The sequence below is a fragment of the Emydura macquarii genome, unplaced genomic scaffold (genome assembly GCF_026122565.2).
Source record: "Emydura macquarii macquarii isolate MOO-44397 ecotype Brisbane River unplaced genomic scaffold, CSIRO-AGI_Emac_v2 contig_1070, whole genome shotgun sequence".
NCBI lineage: Eukaryota > Metazoa > Chordata > Testudines > Chelidae > Emydura > Emydura macquarii.
Genome location: NW_027131207.1, coordinates 1,314,897 through 1,335,873, shown reverse-complemented (window position 1 = coordinate 1,335,873; position 20,977 = coordinate 1,314,897). Strand labels below are relative to the sequence as shown.

Here is a 20,977-nt window from a genome sequence, read left to right as displayed (position 1 = left end):
AGGGAAGAGGAAAGGAAACATAATGCTATAAAATTAATTAGGGCTTGGTTCGTTACCAGTATAAGTAGGGCAATATAGTTCAGATCGCTTGGAGAAACTCACGTATGCTCTAATTCCAGCACTCAAAAGGCATTTTTCCATGCAGCTAAGTCCGCACCTAGTTCTCCACAGCTCTGCATTGCAGTTTGCTCATGACCAGCTTCCAGCTACAGAAACCAAAAGTGCTTGTGTCAGGGCTTAAAGGGAGTGTTTCAGCTCTGCATGGTTGTCTGCTGCTGAAGAGGAAATGATAGGACAGTAGGGATTGCTGGATGATAGAGACTGCTGCTTGCAGCTATTGCATGTGCTTATATGCACTGCTGCAGTTTTATGCTGTGACATATTGCTGGATATACCACCATTCACAATGTTAGTGGGGTGACTACTGTATTTATTTTTCTTTGTTTTGGATTTGCATGTCCACTGAATCTGATTTTGAGTGAGGCAGATTTTCTGCAAATGCTGGCAATCAACCAATAGTCATGCAATGACGGAATTAATTCTGGAAGCATTCCATAAAGGCAGAATAAGGTCCTCCTATTCAAATTTCGTCCTAGTATGCACCCCCCTTCTCCTGGGTAGCTAGTTACTAGCTGTGACTGCAGATTTAGAGAATGTGGCATTTTACTCACTTTGGCTTTCTTGAATAAATATTCCACTGCATTTGGGAGTAAGTCCTTGTCTTGTGTATGTATACAGAAATCTGGACCTTTCACTGACAAAAACCATGAATGAGGGAGACAGGAAAGTAGGTCAGATTTTGAGCCCACTAACCCTAAAAGCATCTCTTTTTGAATACATGTCTTCCTAAAAGAGAATCAAAAATCTGTGTAACAATTTTCTCAGGTGAACAGTGTCAGGTGCAGTGTATTCTAACAATAAAACATTTATCGAAATTTATTTTATCCTTTAGTCTCATTTCTTTTATGTTACAATTTTTGTTTACAATGGGATTTTTTTGTTGCAGATAATTGTCTAGAGACAGAAGTCACTGATTTTTATGAAGAGACAAAAGTTAAATTTGCTGAACTATCTGAGGAGCTTTTATGGGAATATATTCATAGTGGAGAACCAATGTAAGTAGGCTGCTGAAGGCAGCACACCTAACTTAAGTGTAGGCCTTATGACACTGTTGGCCTCCAGTACACAGGAAGCAGTATGCCAAGTGTTTGGGGGAAATTGGCCATGTGTATATGCAGTCGCTGATGTGCTGTGTGAGACAAAAATGAAGTTAATGTTGCATTCCCAACATCGACTAGCATTTGAATTCACAGGACGGAAACTCTGAACCCAATCTTTTCAAGTGTGCTAGCAGTATTTTTTTTTTTTTTTCAATAGTCTCTTAATTTGAAAGCTCAGGCAATGGATTGCACAGTGGAATTGTGCACTATTCTGTTTTAAGCCCAGTTTTAGTTCAATCAGTGCCTGATCCCAATGAAGATAATTGGAACCCTTCTACTGACTTCAGTGAGCAATGAAACAGAGCATCTCCAAACCTGGATCTCCAAAATCACTCTATTTAGGATATATGAAGTAATTGGGCCAAATTATTATTATTTAAATTACTGTAGCTCTTAAGAGCGCTAGTCAAGGGCCAGAATCTCCTTGATTTCCATAGAGTTACACCAGAGTTGAATATGGGCTATTCTCATTTGAACTTGATTGTCTGGTATTATGTAGTGAAAGAGCAGAGCGTTACTGTTGTGATTTAAAAGCTGCGGTGTTGAACCGGGACCATCACAATTAGGTTTAATCCATTTCTAGCTTTAACACACTAATTCAACTACTGCGAGGTTCTGCCATTTCTGTCCTTATGAAACATGTTTATAGGCCTAGATCTATAATCGGTACTAAGTGGTTATTCCTTTTCTCCGCCCCTACATTCACTCTTAACCATTATCTTAATTAAATCTATATTTCTCCCCCCTCCCAGGGACAAAGCTGGTGGTTATGGAATCCAGGCCCTTGGTGGAATGTTAGTAGAATATGTTCATGGAGACTTCCTGAACGTGGTTGGATTTCCTCTGAATCACTTCTGCAAAAAGTTAGCGGAGTTGTATTATCCACCCCCGAAACATACCATACATCATACAAAGTATGACTCTATCCCCTCCGTCGAGACTTTTGAGAACCTCAGCGATGGAGAGAGTGACTCTTCAAATCCCATGCGTCATAAAAGTGCTAACAAATTAGACAGGAGTGGGATACCCCTCTCTGGATCTGTTCATACTCCAGTAAACTGTTATGGCATCAAACCAAGTTGTACGGCGGCTGTGGAAAATCAGAGTGGAGTGATGGGCTATCCAGCCAAATTCCCATCTAAAATTATAGAACTTATGGACGGCTTCAGAGCTTCAAAGGTAAAAAAACAAAACAAACCAAAAAAAAAACCTTTCCTTGATCTAATCTTCACACTGATGATCTAATAAAATTCAAATCTGTATTTTTAAATATTTTTATGTGTTTTGAAGGTTCTCGCAATAAAAACAGTGGAAACCCTACTGCAAATGTGTATGGGGAATAGCCCCATTCAAAAAAAATGATCAAATACATTTATTTTACTAATATTCTGATTCTGTGCACGTTACGCAAGATAATGGTATCTTCCAGCAGCTGCACCAGTGACCCAGGCTGTAGTACCAGCACACATTCCAGTAAGAGGCTTCAAAACAACAATAGCCTCAGCGATTTACTTCACTGGGTTAGCAAGTAGAGCAGAATGCCTAGGAGCATTTTGAAAAGTGCCTTTAAGTGATACAGATATTGTACATGCATATTTGTATGTGACATTCCAGAGCAGCAGCATAATTTTGTTGATTAACTTTGCCAGCCACTTCACTGCATGGAAGAACATCTTTGGAAGTGCCTTAATAACAAGCACACTTAGATTTAAGGCAAACAGCAATGCCCCGCTGAAACATTGATGTAGAATGCCACTGAATAAATGTACTAGTACAGTTTACTTACTAACAGGTATTGAGCACCTGTATCTCCCAATGATTTCTGAAAGTAGGGGAACAAAGGAGAGATGGGGTTGGGGATCAGGATGGGACAGGAACATGTATACAAAGAGGAAAGATCTAATTACATAACTGTTAAAATATTATACATATTTGTAACATTTGTTAGGAAAAGCTGTAAGACCATTCACAAAGTAACATTTATTTAATAGTAATCAGAAATATCATCTAAAACAAAATGTAAATGATGAGAGAAATCTATATTATGGAAATATTTGTATTGACTCTTCTCCATAGTTAAGGTTGTGTTGAGATTTGCACTTGAAGCAATATTAAAATCCTTCTTCTTTTTCATTGTAATTATTTTAATTTAACCTCCATGTTTGGCACAATAACACTTCAGAGGACAATTGAACTTTCTATGTAACTTTTTTAGTGAACTCTCCCTGTTTAATTTCTGCAGAGGTAACACTTTAAAATGCCCCTTTTAAAAAAAAATGTTTTATATATAATTTTAAATATATATCTAATGCCTACTGTGCTTTACCTCAAGCCTTTATCCTTTCATGTATTTGTATTGTAGTTTCCTCTAAGACCCTCCTTCTCTTGATTGCTCAGATTTTGTGTTTCTCTCTACTTTTCACTGAAATACTTCTCTAAGACTCTCTTGTGTGTGAACCAGGTCTGTAGCTGATGATCACAATGTAAGTAGCTTGTGTTGGGCCTCATGAAGACGTGCATAGAAGCTAATATTCATATGCATTGTAGCAGTCAAATGTGACTGGAAACAGATACATGGATAATTTTGAATCACCAAGTCTCCTACTCAGAGCCAGACTAGGGCAGCTAAAGAAAAGGTGACAGCAGTGAAAAAAGAAAAGATCAAATAAATGCCAGTTATTCTAACTGGAAACAGAGAGATATGTGGTCTCGTCACAAAACTCTGAACCAGAAACTCCTGGGGTGAAATCTTGGCTGCACTGAAGGCAATGGGAGGTTGCTATTGACTTCAGTGGACACAGGATTGGATTTCTGAAGTCTAATCCCAATTTTGACACTGACTCTGTGATCTTGGGCAAATCCCATCTTATCTCTGCCTGCATTGCGCCTTCTGTAAGCAATAATGTTGTGAAGGAACCTAGTTTGTAAAATGCTTTAAAGACTGAAAGTGAAGTGAAAACTAACAGCTATACTGTAACTAAATTCATAACTCCATTTTGACCCCTATGTTGTGGTTCAGAGCCCTCACAACGCAGGCTAAAATCAACTACAGGCGAGAAAAACCTAATAATCCACTTTATTAAAATGTCTAGGAAATTTTTGCTTGAGCCTGCACTCAGTGAGGTCCCTGGAAACTCTGGTTCTAGATTAAATTTGTAGTTGTACAGCACCCAACACAACAGGGACCCCCATCTTGATTGGGACCTTTGTGCGCTACCATAATATAAATACTGGCTCTGTTTGCTAATGTAATGCCAATGTCCTAAATTTTCAGTGCTAACTTACAACTCAAAGGCCTTTAGTTAGCCATTTGTCATCTTCCACTACTACAAAGAAACTGTTTAAATGGCTGCTATGCTCATCAGAATCTTCCCCTCCCTCTGGTTAAACATAACATTTTTTACAAAACAGTGTAAATTTTTGAATGCAGCAATGTTTTGGAACATGCATTGACAAAAAGTATCATATTGCTAAACTTAGGCATGCGTGTTAATTTTTGTAGTATCTTGGAGGCAATCTTAATTTTATATACCACCTTCCCCCACAAAACAGCCAACCTTTTAAATCTAAAAATCACTAATTTGAAGAACCGCCAGCCTTTACATTTCAGCTGCATTTTTTCCATCTGATTGTTAACGGAATTTCAACTCTTTTCTTCCCTTTCCAATCTATTTGTGTCGATTTTTTTCCCCCCTTCATAGTTCCTCACAAACACTATTAATTGAAGCAACAGTAGTGCAACCTAATCTCAGATATGAAGGTGCATATTGTTGCATAATATGAATATTCCTCTCCAGTACATGCATGTATGGTTATTTAAGGTGTTCAAGGCTGCATGCACTTGTGGTTTTTTGTTGTTTTGTTTTTAGAAAATTAGTATGGAATAAATTATAGCTATTAAAACAGAAAAGTGCATTTGAGAAATTTCATTAATTTCTTCCTTAGGTAAATCAGCTCAAATTAAATGTGTTGTGTTTTCTCTATGACCCCAAATCAAAAATATATTTAAAGCTAGTCATGTGTGTAAGTACTCTTATGAATAAGAGTCTAAGACTCAAAACCTGAAGTAGGTATTTCAAGATCTTTCAAACTTTAACCAGTGATTTTTTTCACCTAACGTTACCATGGCAGAGATGCTGACATCTCTTGTTTGATACCAGGAACAAACTGCACTAGAAGTAACTGGGCTGAAGTGAAATTTTCTGCAGGAGAAAATTCAACAGACTCAAGCAAATATTGTTCTTTATGGCATGTTTTTGCCTTCACACAACTACTATACTCTGAACTTAATATCTATGGAAAGCTTTCCAGAATATTTGTACCTTTGTTTTAAAACAATAGTCTGTTAATTTTTATTTTAACTCACTAATGCCTATTTCATATCCACAGGCTTTGTTTGTGGCATCTAAACTGAAGGTGTTTGATCTTCTGAAGGATAAATGCATACTGAAGGCTGTGGATGTTGCTGATAAAGTGGAAGCCTCTGTATGTGGAACAGAAAGACTGCTCGATGCTTGTGCTTCTCTTGGATTGCTGGATAAAACCCATCAAGGTGACTTTTACTGTAAAACAGTTCATGGGTAGGGGACAAGGAGAGATGGAAGAAGGAACTTCCACTGTGCAAATAAGCTGTTTGCACCTATTCACTGGGGCTGTACAGGAAACTTCCATTACTAGAACTTCGCAAATTAAACTGTTATTCTTATTAATCAGGTTTATTATGGTAGTGCTTAAAAGCCAATGAAGATCAGGGCCCCATTGTGCTGTGCAAACACAGAGTAGCAACCTCAAAGTGCTTACAGTCTAAATAAACCATTTAAGACACACCGTGTAGGGGAAGGGGTCTAATACACAAGCAGAGAGAGAGAGAGATGCAATGGCAGCAAATGTCATGTTAGTTCTATGACTTTCTTGGGGTGGTGGGTAGGTTTAGTTAGGAGGGGATCAAAGTCAAATCAAAGTTTTCCTGCACTTTGAGGGGATCTGTTCAGTGGAAAAGGGAAGGGAAAGGGGGGCTTAGTGGATGGAGCAGAGGTGAAGAGGGGCAGGTGTGACGTGAAGTTGAGGTGAAGAGACTGTGAGGGAATAGGAGGAGGAGAGGCAGTGTTAGAGTGAAACTCAAATCAAAATGGAGAACATCCTCTGGATGTCCAGAGATCCCTGCTGTGGCTGCTTATGCCCCTGCCACCTGGGATGTCTAGCTGGCTTATCTCTGCAGCTTTTCTCCAAAGCCATTTGTGCCCCCAGAATGAGTGAGGAGGGGTTTCTGCTGCACAGTTCTGGGTCCAGGAGTGTGGTGGGCTGGCCCTGTCTGGGTTGCATTGTACTACTCTCACTCCTTTTGACTCCCTTTGACTCAGTGCAGCAGTTCCTGTTTTGGCAGCCTCTGCTTCTGCTTGCTGTGGTCTCAGTGTGGGTCAAACAATGGGGGACAAATTTTGCTCCCAATTTACGCCAGTGCAGAACCAAACTGAAAATTATACTCATTTGCATAATAAAACTAGCCACTAGTTACACAGCTACTCCAACGCTGCAAAAAAAACTAGTTACAATTTTTTTCCCCTTAAGGATACAGTAATACAGATTCAGCGAACACATATCTGGTGTCAGACAGAGAGCATTCACTTCATGGCTACATTATCCACTCAAATGACCGCCTTTGGCATCTCTTTACACACCTGGAGGCTGCTGTCAAAGAGGGGACCATGCAGACCCATCGGGCTTTTGGAAAGGAAACAGAGGACTTGTTTCAGGTAATGTGGACTCTGATCCTTATTTTGTCTTCATGCTGCATGTTCACTGAAGAACAAGAAATAATTCTCAAGTCAGAGAAACCCTACAGACTAGCAGAATTGACCAATGAGAATTATAGATTGAGGATGTCATCCCACACACATCTCGTAATGTGAATGAGCTATCAGAAATGTCTCAAACACCGATATAGTCAACTCTTTAAGGCCCCGATCCTGATCCCATTAAAGTCAATGGCAAAACTCATATTGACTTTAATGGAGCAGGATCGGGCCCTGAGGTACTAAAGCAATTGGAATGTGACAGTATAGGTAACAAAAACCAGAATTAATGTTTACAACGTATGTACTTCATCTCTCCTTAAAGCTTCTCATCCAAAACTGATTTCAGCAGAAGACTAGAAATATTTCAGCATTTTTATAGTGGCATTGAGACAAGATCTGAGCTTATCTGTGCACGTCTATAAATCTGCCTTGCATTGATTCAGAAATTTTCAGAATTCTCCATTCCTTGACTCTTCCTCTAAATATTTGTCTCATTTATTTCCATCTCCCGTATAATTACCGTCATGTGTATAATGACATTTTTTAGCTTTGCAAAGACTGCACAGTTTTACCCCTTTGCCAATATTCTCTTTGCACTACAAACATCCCACAAAGGCCACTCTGCTCCCAAGTGAGGAGGGGAAGCTGAGGGCATGCAGCAGCGTGAGTGGCAGAGGTCCAGGAGCTAATGGATTGTCCGTGTTGGAGAAGCTTGCAGAAGTGCAGGGATCTAAAAGCTCCCGTCTGCAAGGTGCTGAGCACCTTCTGGGAGATGTTGGGACACCCTCAACTCCCACTGTCTTCAGGGCCCTAAGGGCCTAAAATATTTTAGGCCCTTAAGAGCAATAAACACCTGGATTTGCACCTAAAAATGAATAGGGAACCAGAATCTTTGAGTACAGGTGTAACACATTAAGCCTGCTAAGCAAATGGGCCCATGCATTCTTTGCTGGCTGTATAGGCCAAGCAGTTTTCAGCATAGCCCTATGCAGAGAGTATTAAAGCAATCCGTTCGGGAGCTTACATTGACATGCATAGCTATCGCAAGGTCCGTGTGAATGTGGGAGACAAACCGTTGCTTGCCCTGTGTGGCTCAAAGCTACAAAAATAGGAGCAGGCACACTGGGCAGTCTCCTCATCCAGTTGTAGGTTATGATCTTCCTATTCAAAGCCTTCAGCCAGCTAGGCTCCAAGCCCCTGAGGGCTGCCTGGTATGGGAGAATATTGACTTGAGGACACTGAGCCACCCAATGATGTGCTTGCATGAACTGGGAAATCAGAATAAATGTCTTTCTTATGCATCGTGACAGCAGTGGAGATCAATTGATGCACTCTCATTTCCAAGCTCTGCATTTAAATATCGGGAGGCCAGGGGAAAAGTTGAAAAGCTCTCACCTCTGGAATGTGCTTCCTATATTCACCTGTTGCATTGTGTCCAGGTCAGACACGGATAAAGCCCAACTGTTGGCTCAGCTTTTGCCCGCATGGTTGAAGGGTGAGACTGAGTCTGCTTACTTTTACATCAGCCAATTACTTTTGTGCTGTGTGTAACAGTTATGTAGGTGTGCTTAGTGCCACGGTGACTGCATTTTTAAAAATAATAAACTCAACCTAGCTCCTCTTATCCAAGAAACATAGTGTTTTACAAGCATTAGCTAATTAATGTTGTCAGCATCAGTTAGATAAATATTCCCATTTTACAGATGTACAAACTGTGGCCTACATAGGGTACGTGAGTCAGCTAAGGTCTCACAATGAGTCAGTAGCAGTGCCAAGACTAGAATTTAGATCTCTGCTCTCTATCTATTAGGCATTATTTATTTTTATTGCATTTCCCTATGATAGTCTTCCCAGATTCCTCTTTTCTAAACTTCTGGGAATCAGGAATGCTATAGCCAAAGTTCTCTCTGCCCCAGAAAGTAGATATCGTATTCCTTCTTAGGTGGCCCAGAATTCAGCTGCAAACTACCTACCTGGTTTTCTAAACTCTTTGGGCTCTCCCCACACACTCTCCATCCTCCTACTTGCCTTTTCTCTTGCCTGCTCAATAGTATATTTCCATCTAGACTATTGTCCTTCCTCTGTGTCTCTTCTCAGTTGAAGGGTGGGGCATGCTTGCTTCTTCAGCTGTTTGTCAGGGAGTCTTTTTTTTTTTTTTTTTTTTTTTTTCCTCCTTCCCCTCAGAGCTAGTTAGCCTCTCTGAAATTATAGATTAATACAAATATACTCTGCTCTGCACTGAAAATCACTTTGGAGCCCATGAAAACAATCCATTAAGAAGCCATTTCTTTTCTTTGAATAACTTCCAGTTACATAATGCCTGCTAAGAAGTTCCTGCTGACAAAGAATTACAGATATAAATAAATGTCAGCATTCAGTGAAAACAATTGGGACGTATCGGCGAAAAAATCCTCCCAAAAATTTAGAAGCAAAGATTCACTTCTTTGTCTCAAAATAAGTTTACAGTATAAACAGACACCTAGCTGTCTGGAATGCAGTATAATTATGTATAGAAATGCATATGCCACATAGAACTGGTTAAAGAAAGCATTTTATTGTCCCCTGAGGGATTGCCTCTTTCTTTGTGCCATACTGCCCCAGCTGCGCTCATCAGGGGTGCTCAAGCTGGATCTCCCTCATTATACTAGAGAGGAGGCAGTTGGCGAGTTGTTCTTTGGGAGGTCTCCAGGACTCTGAAGCTTGATCCAAAATAATTGGCATTTGGTGACCTTCCTAGCATGCTGGAAAAGACATTTGTTTGATCAGGATTTTAGAGGAGGCTGAGGGTATGCTTCCCATACTGATGAAGGGGTGGAAAGGATTTGTAGGTGGCTGGCTGGCTGGTTCCTATTAAATTGATGGTTTTAAGTCTGTTTAATTGATTATTAGAGAGATGAGGGAATATTTATTATTGGACCAGCTTCCGTTAGTGAGTGAGACAAGCTTTAGAGTTACACAGAGCTCTTCTTCAGATCTGGGAAAGCTACTCCGAGTGTCACAACTAAATGCAAAGTGTAACAGATTGTTTAGCATAAGTAGTTAATACATATTCTAAGAGATCCTTCAAAGTGAAATGACCAGTTAACACCTCTGCAGTCAAATGACAAAAAGGGAGGATTAGTGAGTTACAGATTGTTGTAATAAACTATAAATCCAGTGTTTTATTAAGATAATGCTTTTTAGTATCTAGCAAAGTTATGAGTTTAAGATCCCAGGCTCATGTTTTTGAAGGTGTCATGCAGGTTCTCCTTGAGAATGATGACTGAAAAGTCAGATATGGAGAGAGCATTTTGTGAAAAGTGTTTGCCCACGAGTGGTATGGTGTGCTTGTCTTTTTTTCTGGGTGAGTTCATTTGAGAGTGTGGTGATTGTCTGTCTGTCTGGTTTCACCCACAGAGTTGTTATTGAGGCATTTCCTGCACTGGATGAGGTACACCACATGTTGTGATATGCATGTGTAGGACCCACAGATGCTGAAAGGTGTGTAATGGGGGTGTTGATCATTGTAGCGGTGGAGATATGTCTGCAGGTTTTGCATCTGTTGTTCTGGCTGGGTCTGGTGCCGCTTTGAGTTGGTGGATCCTGGTCGTGGTGAGCTTTCTGCTGATGTTGAGTATGGATTGTAATTGTTTGATCACCTGTTTGAGTTCCAGGGTATGGTGGTAAATGACAACTAGGAGAGTGCGGTCAGAGGTTTTTTTTTCTTTCTGTACTGAACCCTGTTCTCTTGGGATTTTTGGGTGGCCTGTTCTAAGATGCAACCTACTTCTTGGGTGGAGTGTCCTTGTTTGGTGAAGGCAGATTAAGTATGCTAAGGTATATATCCCAGACTTTCTCTTTGGAGCATATTCTGTGGTATCTGAGTGCCTGGCTGTAGATAACAGATTTCTTGGTGTGTTTGGGGTGGTTTCTGGATCTGTGAAGGTAAGTGTGGTGATCTATGGGTTTGTTGTGTGTAGTTCTCTATAGGGTTCCATTGTTGAAGCTGATCGTGATATCCAGGAAGTTGATGCTGGTGCAAGTGTGTTTTAGAGAGAGTTTGATGGATGGGTGGTGACTGTTGAAGTTGTGAGGGAAATCTATGATCTGCAATGCATTAACTACTTTTGCTAAACAATCTATTCTACCTTATATTTTTCTGTGACGCTCTGCATACATTTCCCTGACCTGAAGAAGAGCTCTGTGTAGCTCAAAGGCTTGTTTCTTTCACCAACAGAACTTGGTGCAATAAAAGATATTACCTCACACACCTTGTTTCTCTCATGTTCTGGGACCAACGTGGCTTCAACAACACCAGCAAATTACATAGAATGAGTTAGGGTGTTAATGGTGTGGTAGGGAAAATAGAGCCTTGGACTGGCATCTTTTCGGTTATTTAAATCACAGTATATTAAGTACATTAATAAAATCACTGTGTTCTGTTTTTAAGGACTCCTGTTATCACAGTGTGGAGGCAAAGCAGCGTTTTATGACTGCCATGCACAGCATTGCCAAACTGACAGCAAGAGATGTGGCAACAGCTTTTGATCTTTCGCAGTTTAGATCTGCCTGTGATTTGGGAGGTATGCCTACTACAGCGAAATATACCTACATCAGAGTTTTTAAAAAATCTAATAAAATATTTAAATTATTGCTCTCTAACTGGTAAATTTTCTGCTGTTATTAGCCCAGAATTGTGTTTGTTGTAATGTTTGATAGAAGGGTAAAATGAAGTTAAATGGAAGTACACTAATGTAAAATATTGTTCATTTACTTTGAGTACAGCTGTTAAGTTGTTCCCCACCTCCTCAAGAGAAGCAGTATGGTTCAATACCTGAGACTGAGACTCTCATTTCCAACTCTCTGCCATTGCCTCACTACGTGATCTTCACATGTTAATTACGTCAAAATTTTCAGAAATGATTATTGACATTTGGGTGTCTCCATTTTTGGTGCAAAACTTGAGACATTTTAACAGGGCCTGCTTTACAGAGGGTGGGGGATGAGCATTTTCTGAAAGCCAGGCCCCTTTAAGGTGTCTGAGATCAGACAGCCAAAATCACTGATTCCTCTCGGAAATCTTGACCTTTGTGACTTGTGAAGGTGACCTTTGTCTTGACTTTTGTCACTTGCTTACCCGCCTGTGTAAAGAACTTTGAGATGTACTGTTGAAAAGCGCTATGGAAGTGCTGTGTTTTAAACTGATTAGAGCACTTTTCAAACCATACAAGAATTACCTTGCAGTAATAATGATGCCTAGTTCTTCTTATAGGACTCTTCATCCATAGATTACAAAGAAGATGGAGAAACTGAGGCACAGAGAGGGGATGTGACTTTCCCATGGTCATCCAGCAGACTAGTGGCAGAGCCAGGAACAGGACCGAGCTTGCCGTAGTCCCAGTCCAGAACTGTGTCCACTAGGCAACACTAGCTCCCGAGTCCCTTGTAGACTCTCTTGGCCACCCCATCCCTAACTTAGTGATGTTGTATTAGGGGACAGTACAATAAGAACTTTGGAAATGTCTGCAGATACAAAGGAAAAGGTTCACTTAATTATTTCTTTTACTTTCTACAGGTTGCACTGGAGTTCTGGCCCATGAGCTAGTACAAAAATATCCAAACCTAAATGTAACTGTATTTGACCTTCCAGAAGTCATTGCAAATGTCTCTTGCTTTCAGCCTTCAGGACAGCATATAACTCCAGTGACATTCACAGCAGGTAACTGTAACTATGAGGCATTGATCCTGCCAATGCTGTTGCACTGTGCAGCATAGAGCACTCTGGTCTGCTCCAATGAAAGTATGAGCAGAGGCTATGTCTGGATGCAAACAAGGTTAAGCACAAGGCAGAATCCTCCATGCTGAGTGGAAGTCTTGGTCCTTGCAGATTCATTTATTTCCCCATAAGACGACAGGGTAAAAAAGAGACTGGGTGAGAGTGGAGAATGGGGAGACAGAGGAGATGTGGCTTAAATGACACCAGTGAGAGGCCTGGCTGGACATTCCTCCTATCTAGGCAGAATTAACTGGATGGTAACGGAAGTATCCTCAAGCACAACTTAATCTCCCTTCTTGACTCAATCTTCTGCACAGTCCATAAACTTTACAGTGTTCTTGACATGAATTGTCCTTCTCTCACCATGTCTTCTGTAACTGCACATCAAAATACTACGTGTGTAGCACAGTGCTTTGCCTGTGCTGAAGTCTTTATTCATGACTTCATGTCCTCTTCACTATTGACACTCCCTTTACTTTGGCGCATCAGTGTGGAGTTCTGAATTCCAGCAAATGTAGGAAGTTGCATATAAAGAAATATGTCCCCATCACCTCTACTGGCTCCCTCCTTGTTTGTAAAATGTTTCATGGACTTGCTAATTGAAGCAGAAGAAAGTTCAAAACCAAATTTACATTAAAACTAAACTGACTCTGAAATGATCTTCCCTTGCATGTTCTGCATCCCTAAACTACATCCTTACTGTAAATAAACATAATTTCCTCCCTAAATAACTTTCACTTTGCTTTGTAGAATTGTATCAGACCAAATATACATTTTCTAACAGGTGACTTCTTCAAAGATAATCTTCCAGAAGCAGATCTTTACATCCTTTCACTAATTTTACATGACTGGAATGATGAAAAGATTCACATATTGTTAAGCAAAATATCAGCTATTTGCAAACCAGGTAAGGGTTTTTCATCTTGTGGGGTTTTTTCTTGATGTTTACAGTATAGTGCTTAATAGCAGAATGATTTTATGTGTAACTGTTTAGAATGACTCCAATTAAAGCTGAATATGTTTGTCATCAGTTTTTTCTTCCCCATCTTAAAATAGAAGCCTTTACAAACTGCATTAATGGCACAACATACTAAGAAGCAAAAAGCTGCCATGGCTATAACAAAGGAACCATCAATTCATTATTTATAGTTAATTTTTATATAGATTTAGAAGTTATACCTATTTTTATTGTATCTCTCTCCCTCCCCCATAGTGTGTTGTTTCTGTCATCGGCCCTGAACCTGCAAACACTTACGCACCTGCTCATATTAACTCATGAGAATTGTGCCATTGAACTCAATGGGATTACTCACGTGCATAAAGTTAAACATGCATAAATGTTTTCAGGATCAGAGCTTTTGTTGGTAAACTCTTCAGGAGATTGGCTTCTTTTTCCTGTGTGTGTGAAGAGTGCTCAGCCTATTTTAGGTGTTATGGGAATAAAAATAATGAAGTGTTCCAGAAATATGAATGTCACATATGCAGTGCCATACCCTACGTACAATGTAAAATACCAAAGGGAAGAGGGAACTAGTAGTTGGACTGAGGAGAGGAAAGGTGATAACCAAATAATTGCATTTGCCAGTAATTTTTAATGTAGGATTGAGAACAGGAGACATGCCAAAAAGTCCTTGCAAGCAGTGGACATAGAAAACAGTAAGAGAAAACCAGGGCTGCTTACTTCAAAGGGCAGTGTGACTAAATGTTGCTCCAAAGGGGTCTCTGAGTTCCATTTGGAATGGCTGATGATATTTATAGTGAGAGGCCCAAATTGTGGCCTTAAAGATATCATTAGCTGATAACTGGCCTCAAGTAGTAACTATGCTCTTTGCTGAATGAGACCTGAAAACCAAAGGGAGGAATGCTTGCCTTCTTGTATGCTTTCCCAATTTCCTAATCTAACAGGAGACGGTCGCTGTAGTGACCTTGAACCCTTTCCTATGAAATAGAATTACATCTGGGCTAGATAAAATATTTTAAATCCTCCAACACCTTCCTGTTTTACACCTTTAGAATAGTCTCTTGTTAACTTGAGAGAGTGGGCTCTGGCAGAGGATAAAGCGATAGGTTGTATCACATAGAAATCCGAAAACTTAAGAAAACTGAAAGTTGTGATGGAGATAACTCTAAAAGCTCCCCTATCCTTCTAGTGTGAAATAAGTAATTCAGAAGTGAGAAATGAAAGGGAAATGTTCTCCAAAGGTTCACACAGCAAACTCACTAACACAGCAATCTCCTCCCCATTTATAATAGCATTTGAACCAACAGCATTGCAGTTTGGAAGCTCAGAATATTTGATTGAACCATTTTTGGTGGTTGTTTTGGAAACACAGGAAGTGCCTTGCTAGTGGCAGAAGCTGTGCTTGATGAAGAGAAGACACACCCTGCTAGAGCAGTATTACAGTCCCTCAGTATGACTGAAGGCAAGCAGAGAAGTGGCTCGGAGTACAAGCAGCTACTGGAGAAATATGGATTCACCAATGTGCAAATTAAGATCACAGAAAACATCTTAGATGCAATTTTGGGTTTCAAGAAAACTTCTGCACATTAGTTTGAACTGCAAGGTAAGTGGGGCAATGAGCTTTTGTAACTTCACTGTCATTCAACCATCAACCAGCCATAGTATAGATTGTTTTGTCAGTTGCCAAGGTACAGGAAGAACTGGGTATAAAACTTCTAATGTCCTAGTTCTTTGAAAAATTGTTGAAAGCTGCAAGAATTTTCTTCTTCCCTGAGCAACTTATTCAGTAGTTACCAGTCATTGCGTTTGTACTTACAAAAATGCATTTTGCACAACTTTATCCGAATGGTAATTTTAGGATGCTCTCTCTTTTTCCTCCTTAATTCTTTTCTCAGAAGCAGAGGAGGGAAACAACCTTGAAATGCAGGTTATTTGCAAACAGGATTAAAAAAAGAAAAAAGTGTGGGATTTTCAGTATGTCTATATGTACAGTGCTGCAGTGGTGCAACTGTACCAATACGGCTACGCTACTGTAGTGCATCTAGTGAAGATGCTGTATGCCGATGAGAGAGAGCTGTCCCGTCAGGATGAAAAAAATACACTCCCATGAGTGGCTTAAGCTATGGTGACAGGAGAAGCTCTCCATGAACGCTTATGTTGGTGTAACTTATGTCGCTCAAGGGGTGGAATATTCACACCCCTGAGTGACATAAGTTTTGCCAACATAGACTGTAGTGTAGACATAGTCTTAGGATCACAGGCAACTGCTTCTTCATCTCTTAGTTGTTTGTGAAACTCCCACCCATAGCTGTCATGCCACAAGGCTCTTTATTGTTGTAGACTCAAAGACCTACAGTGACCATAATTTCACTGCAAATAAATTGGCCACCCTCAACTGCGAGCCGAAGGGTATATCTACACTGCGGAGTGAAGTAAATGTATTTTAAATAGACTTTCACCTACTGAAATTTAGAAGTCGTAGGAGCATGATCACACCACACTCATTGCGTCAGGGGATTGTATCCCCACTAGACGTGCTTGGGTCGACAATCAAAGCAGTACGTCGTGGGTAGCTATCCCACAATGCAACTAGCTGCAGGGGCTTTTGGGAAGGTTGTCATCCTCCTATGATGCAACATACTCCCTGCCCCCCTCCTTTCTTGTCCCAGTCCAAACAAACAGATGATCTCCTTTTTGCGCCATTTTTTCAAACCCTTCACTCTCTGCCACGCGCAGGCCATTGCCTGAGAGGAATGGAGCCCACTTAGCTCTGCGCTATTATTGTGAGCACTACAAACACCTCATGACTTATTCTGCAGTATTTTCAGGGGCGAGACAGGAGTCGCAATGCTGAAAATTGCCATGTTACAGAGGCCGCCTTGCTACAAGCTATAGAATGAAACAATTCCCGTTTGCTGCAGGCTGTCATGCACCATCTGCAGTCAGTGGAGCGCCGCTTCTGGTCCCAGGAAACAAGCAGTGATGGTGGGATCGCATCATGAAGGTGTAGAATGATGAGCAGTAGCTGCAGAATTTTCGACTGCGAAAGGCCACTTTCTTTGAACTTTGCGGACAGCTCTCCCCAGCCCTGAAACACATGAATACTTGCTTGAGACCAACTCTGACAGTGAAGAAGAGAGTGGTCATCACTCTGTGGAAGCTAGCAATGCCAGACTGCTACGGGTCAGTTGGGTATCAATTCGGAGTCACTAAATCCACCGTGGGAGCAGCTATGATACAAGTGTGCCAGGCCATTTATAGACTTCTGCTAAGAAGGGTAGGGACTTTGGGAAATGTGAAGGACATAGTGGACAGCTTTTCCGCAATGGGGTTCCCAAACTGCGCGGGGTGGGGGAGGCGGGGCAATAGATAGGGATGTGCATGCTATCTTAGCCCCACAGAGTACATAAATCAAACGGGATACTTTTCAATGGTGTTGCAGGCCCCTGTGGATCTCAGAGGATGCTTCACCGACATCAGTGTGGGGTGGTCTGGAAAGGTGCATGACGTGTGCATCTTTAGGAACTCAGGTCTGTTCAGAAAGATGCAGGTGGGCACTTTCTTCCCTGACCATAAAACAAATATTGGCAATGTTGAAATGCCAATAATGATCCTGGGGGATCCTGCCTACCCTTTGCTCCTCTGGTTAATGCAGCCCTACAACTGGGCACCTAGACAGCAACAAGGAGCATTTTAATAATAGGCTCAGCTAGTGTAGAATGGTGGTGGAATGTGCATTTGGACATTTAAAGGCACGCTGGTGCAGTCTGCTCACTAGGTTAGACCTCAGTGAAAAAAACATCCCAATAGATATCAATGCGTGCTGTGTGCTCCATAATGTCTATGAGACAAAGGGGGAGAAGTTCCCATTGGGTTGAGTTGTGGAGGCAGATAGGCTGGCTGCAAATTTTGAGCAGCCAGATGCCACTGCAACGCTGAGAGCCAATCACAGAGCGCTGTGCCTCAGGGAAGCATTGAAAAAATGTTTTTGCAACAAGACACAACAGTAATGTGCATTGCTTATCTGTGCTGTGTTTTTACTTTGCATCACCTACCCATCCCCCACCGAGGCAGTTCCCCTGCCTCACCCACTGTTCCAGTCTCCCCACCTTCCCCTCCCTTTATTCCCTTGTTATCAATAAATAAACAGTAATGAATTGTAAAGCAGTACTTTTTATATTGGTGATCCTTCACAGAGGGGGGAAATGGAAGATAATAGAATGTTCTGCATCCATTGTGTTGAGACTAGGGATACAGAGCCCATTTTGGCTGCGCACACATGAAAGAATCACAAATCCCCACTTCTTAAAGGGGCCGTTGCCTCTTTCTGTTCCCCTCAACCGGAGAGGAATGCAGCATGTGCTGCACCATGCTCAGGAAAGAATGTGTTAGCTCAGAGTTTTTTGCAGGGGCTGCAGAGGGAGTCTGTCTTTCTGATGAGCTTCCTGAAGCTCAACCAGATGCCTCAACATGTCTGACTGATCATGCATTATATGCAGCATCTCTTCTTGTGTTGAACGCTCATATTCCTGTGCTGCCTTCCTGTTATCCATGTTCAGTTTGTCAGATAATGAAATCCTCCACGCTCTTAGCTCTGTGTCAGCAGCCACGGAGGCATACATTATCTCATTAAACATGTCATCCTGTTTTTGTTTTTGTTTTTTCCCCACCTTATCTGCGACAGGCACTCTGAAGGAGTATGAGATGGTGTTGAAGGCCATGTTGTCCAGTGTACCCATTGTTAACTCATCCCATGGATGAAAAGCATTGTTACAGTGTAAAAATAAGTACCTTGAATATTCCCAAGGGAAGGCTATAAATATATCATTGTCCAACTATTGCAGGGGTCAAAGTGCCATTCCAGCCATAGTAAGTAAGGGCTAGTGCATCTATGTTAGGGAAATCCCCAGTGCCCATGCTGCACAAATCCATGCTCCCTAGAGCAGCTGGATGTTGGGTTCCCAATTGATCAGACTTTTAACAGGCGGTAGAAAGGATGAGGGGTGGGTATGGATTAACTGTCTCTGGAGGAAAAAAATGGGAACCCGTTTTCGGATGCCCAAGGCCCATAGCAACAACATCCTGCTTAGGGACTTGTGGTGTACTGAACCAAGAAACCATCCCCAGCTGTGGAATAATACACACTGCTGAGGGTCACACAGGCGGAAAGGGAGGATTTGCTGCAAGCATCTGGCTACAGGCACGGCCCCTATGCTGTGTTCTGCGATGATGCCTACACAATTAATAACAGAGTGACGGGGGAAAGTGTCCTATCGTGTTGGAAGAAATAAGGCTGCCCTCCCAAGAAACTGTCTGTCTGCAAAGGATTTCAGAATATCTACATGAAAGCTTCCTGGAGATATTCATGGAGGATTCTCGGAGCATCGCTGTGCACATAAATAATGTTTTCCAGGGTGAACCCAATGCTTAAGAACACCAAGTACGAGGAAGCACAGCCCCACCACCATCCACACCACTTTTTCCTGCTGGTACAAGATTCTGTACTGGGGATATAACCAAAGACATGCAATTTGCAGTACATACTCACCAGATGTACTTTCCCTGGCTTCTCGGTCTGTCAGTTTCCTGCAGCTGGGTGGGCTGCTCCTGTGTTGCAAACAGCTCCTTGCTTTCAGGGAGAAGGGATACCCCACTTGCCTGCCCCCTGTTCTCTTCCTCCTCCTCATCCACAGACTCGTCCTCATTCATCCTGGCCTCTGATTCCCTCGAGGTATCAATGCTGCCTGGTGGCATAGTAGTGGGGTCTCCGGCGAGAATTGCATGCAGCTCCTCATAAAAGCAGCATGGTTTTGGTGAGGAGCCAGAATGGCTGTTAGCTTCCCTAGTTTTCTGATAAGCCTGCCTCAGCTCTTTGATCTTAATGTAGCACTGCTGTGCATCCCTGTTGTGCCCCTTCTCCAACATGCCGCGAGATATCTTCTCGTAGATATCCAAATTTCTTTTGCTTGCTTGGAGCTGAGCCAGAACAGACACTTCACCCCACAGACCGATTTGATCCCAGACCTCAGGTCGACTCCAGTCTGAAGCACGTTTGGGGCGTGCAGTCGCTATGATCAGTTGTGCTGGAAAACTCTCTCCACGCTGACCAAACAGAAAATAGGAGTTCAAAATTTCCCAGAGCTTGCAGGGAAGAGCTATTTCCTTTTTACATGGCCACAGTGCAGCGGACTGCAAATGTGCAGAGCGGTCACAACAGAGTATTATGGGATACCTCCCGGAGGCTAATGATGTCAATTTACATTGCGCTCTGCCTACACTGATGCTCATTCGACCCACAGAATTCGACTTCAACGCTACGCCACTTGTTGAGGTGGTTTTATTAAGTCCAATTTAACTGTGATTTAGGTCGGCGGCAACATGCCAGTGGTGACGCATACTTTATGTGGTCGATGTAAGCCGCATTATGTTGATTGTACATTGTCAATGTAGATCAGGTCTGAATCTTACATCTCAAGCACAGCTGCTTTCAAGAGAAGAGTCTACGTGATGGAGGGTTAGATGGTGACATCCTCTTTCTGTCTCTATTATTTTCTTCTATAAATACTAGTGCTCTTCCCTTTTTTCCAACTGCATGCTGATAGAAGAGGCATATGGAAATGCCATTTTTTCAGGCTGTGATTTTTAACTGGAGGGATAAGTACATTATTGTATGTCCAGATTATCATCTAATTCTCACTCTGGTTTTCCCACTATTTCACACGTTTTTTTTCTGATAACTCTTCAGTAGTGATTTTTTTCACTTAAAACATATTTTGCTAAAGCTGCAGCGGGACCCCTCCTGCCTGTAAATAAAGCTACTGTTTGTCATCTCCAGGCAGTTATGAATTTACTGGCTGCAGAAGATTTCTATAGCAATATCCCCACTCAGCCAGGATGAAAGAAGAGAGGCTGTACTTACTCTCTGCTGCTGATCTCAGCAACTTTCAAAGATTCTGTTAGCAAGGGCAAGAGTTATGTCATTTTTTCTGACAGTTTGTCTTCTCAAGTTAATCTCGCACCGTAAAAGTCGGTCATTAGCATAATTACTTTGCTCTTTGAGCACTGAACAAGGCAAAGGTGAGTTAAGTTATCAACGAGGGACATTTGTAACATATGTTTCAACCATTCAAATTCATCATGAAAATTTGTCACAGTTTGCTTACCCATGTTTCCCATAATAATGATGAAAATTTGTATTCACCGTTAGCAGTTTCTTGCCCTGGATGACTGGAATTTGGTAAGGCTG

At 41.5% G+C, this 20,977-nt stretch overlaps 1 protein-coding gene across 3 annotated transcripts in view; it reads left to right on the top strand.

The window, feature by feature from the left end:
* Positions 1 to 20,977, top strand: part of ASMTL (acetylserotonin O-methyltransferase like) — a 39,309-nt gene that overhangs the window by 12,632 nt on the left and 5,700 nt on the right. For all 3 annotated transcript variants that reach the window (XM_067545720.1, XM_067545721.1, XM_067545722.1), the window contains 8 exons: positions 1,007 to 1,115; positions 1,973 to 2,399; positions 5,610 to 5,772; positions 6,789 to 6,973; positions 11,445 to 11,577; positions 12,570 to 12,713; positions 13,555 to 13,677; positions 15,104 to 15,334. In XM_067545720.1, coding sequence (XP_067401821.1) covers positions 1,007 to 1,115; positions 1,973 to 2,399; positions 5,610 to 5,772; positions 6,789 to 6,973; positions 11,445 to 11,577; positions 12,570 to 12,713; positions 13,555 to 13,677; positions 15,104 to 15,321 — 1,502 coding nt within the window. In that variant the 3' untranslated portion in view covers positions 15,322 to 15,334. The remainder of the gene's footprint in view (positions 1 to 1,006; positions 1,116 to 1,972; positions 2,400 to 5,609; positions 5,773 to 6,788; positions 6,974 to 11,444; positions 11,578 to 12,569; positions 12,714 to 13,554; positions 13,678 to 15,103; positions 15,335 to 20,977) is intronic.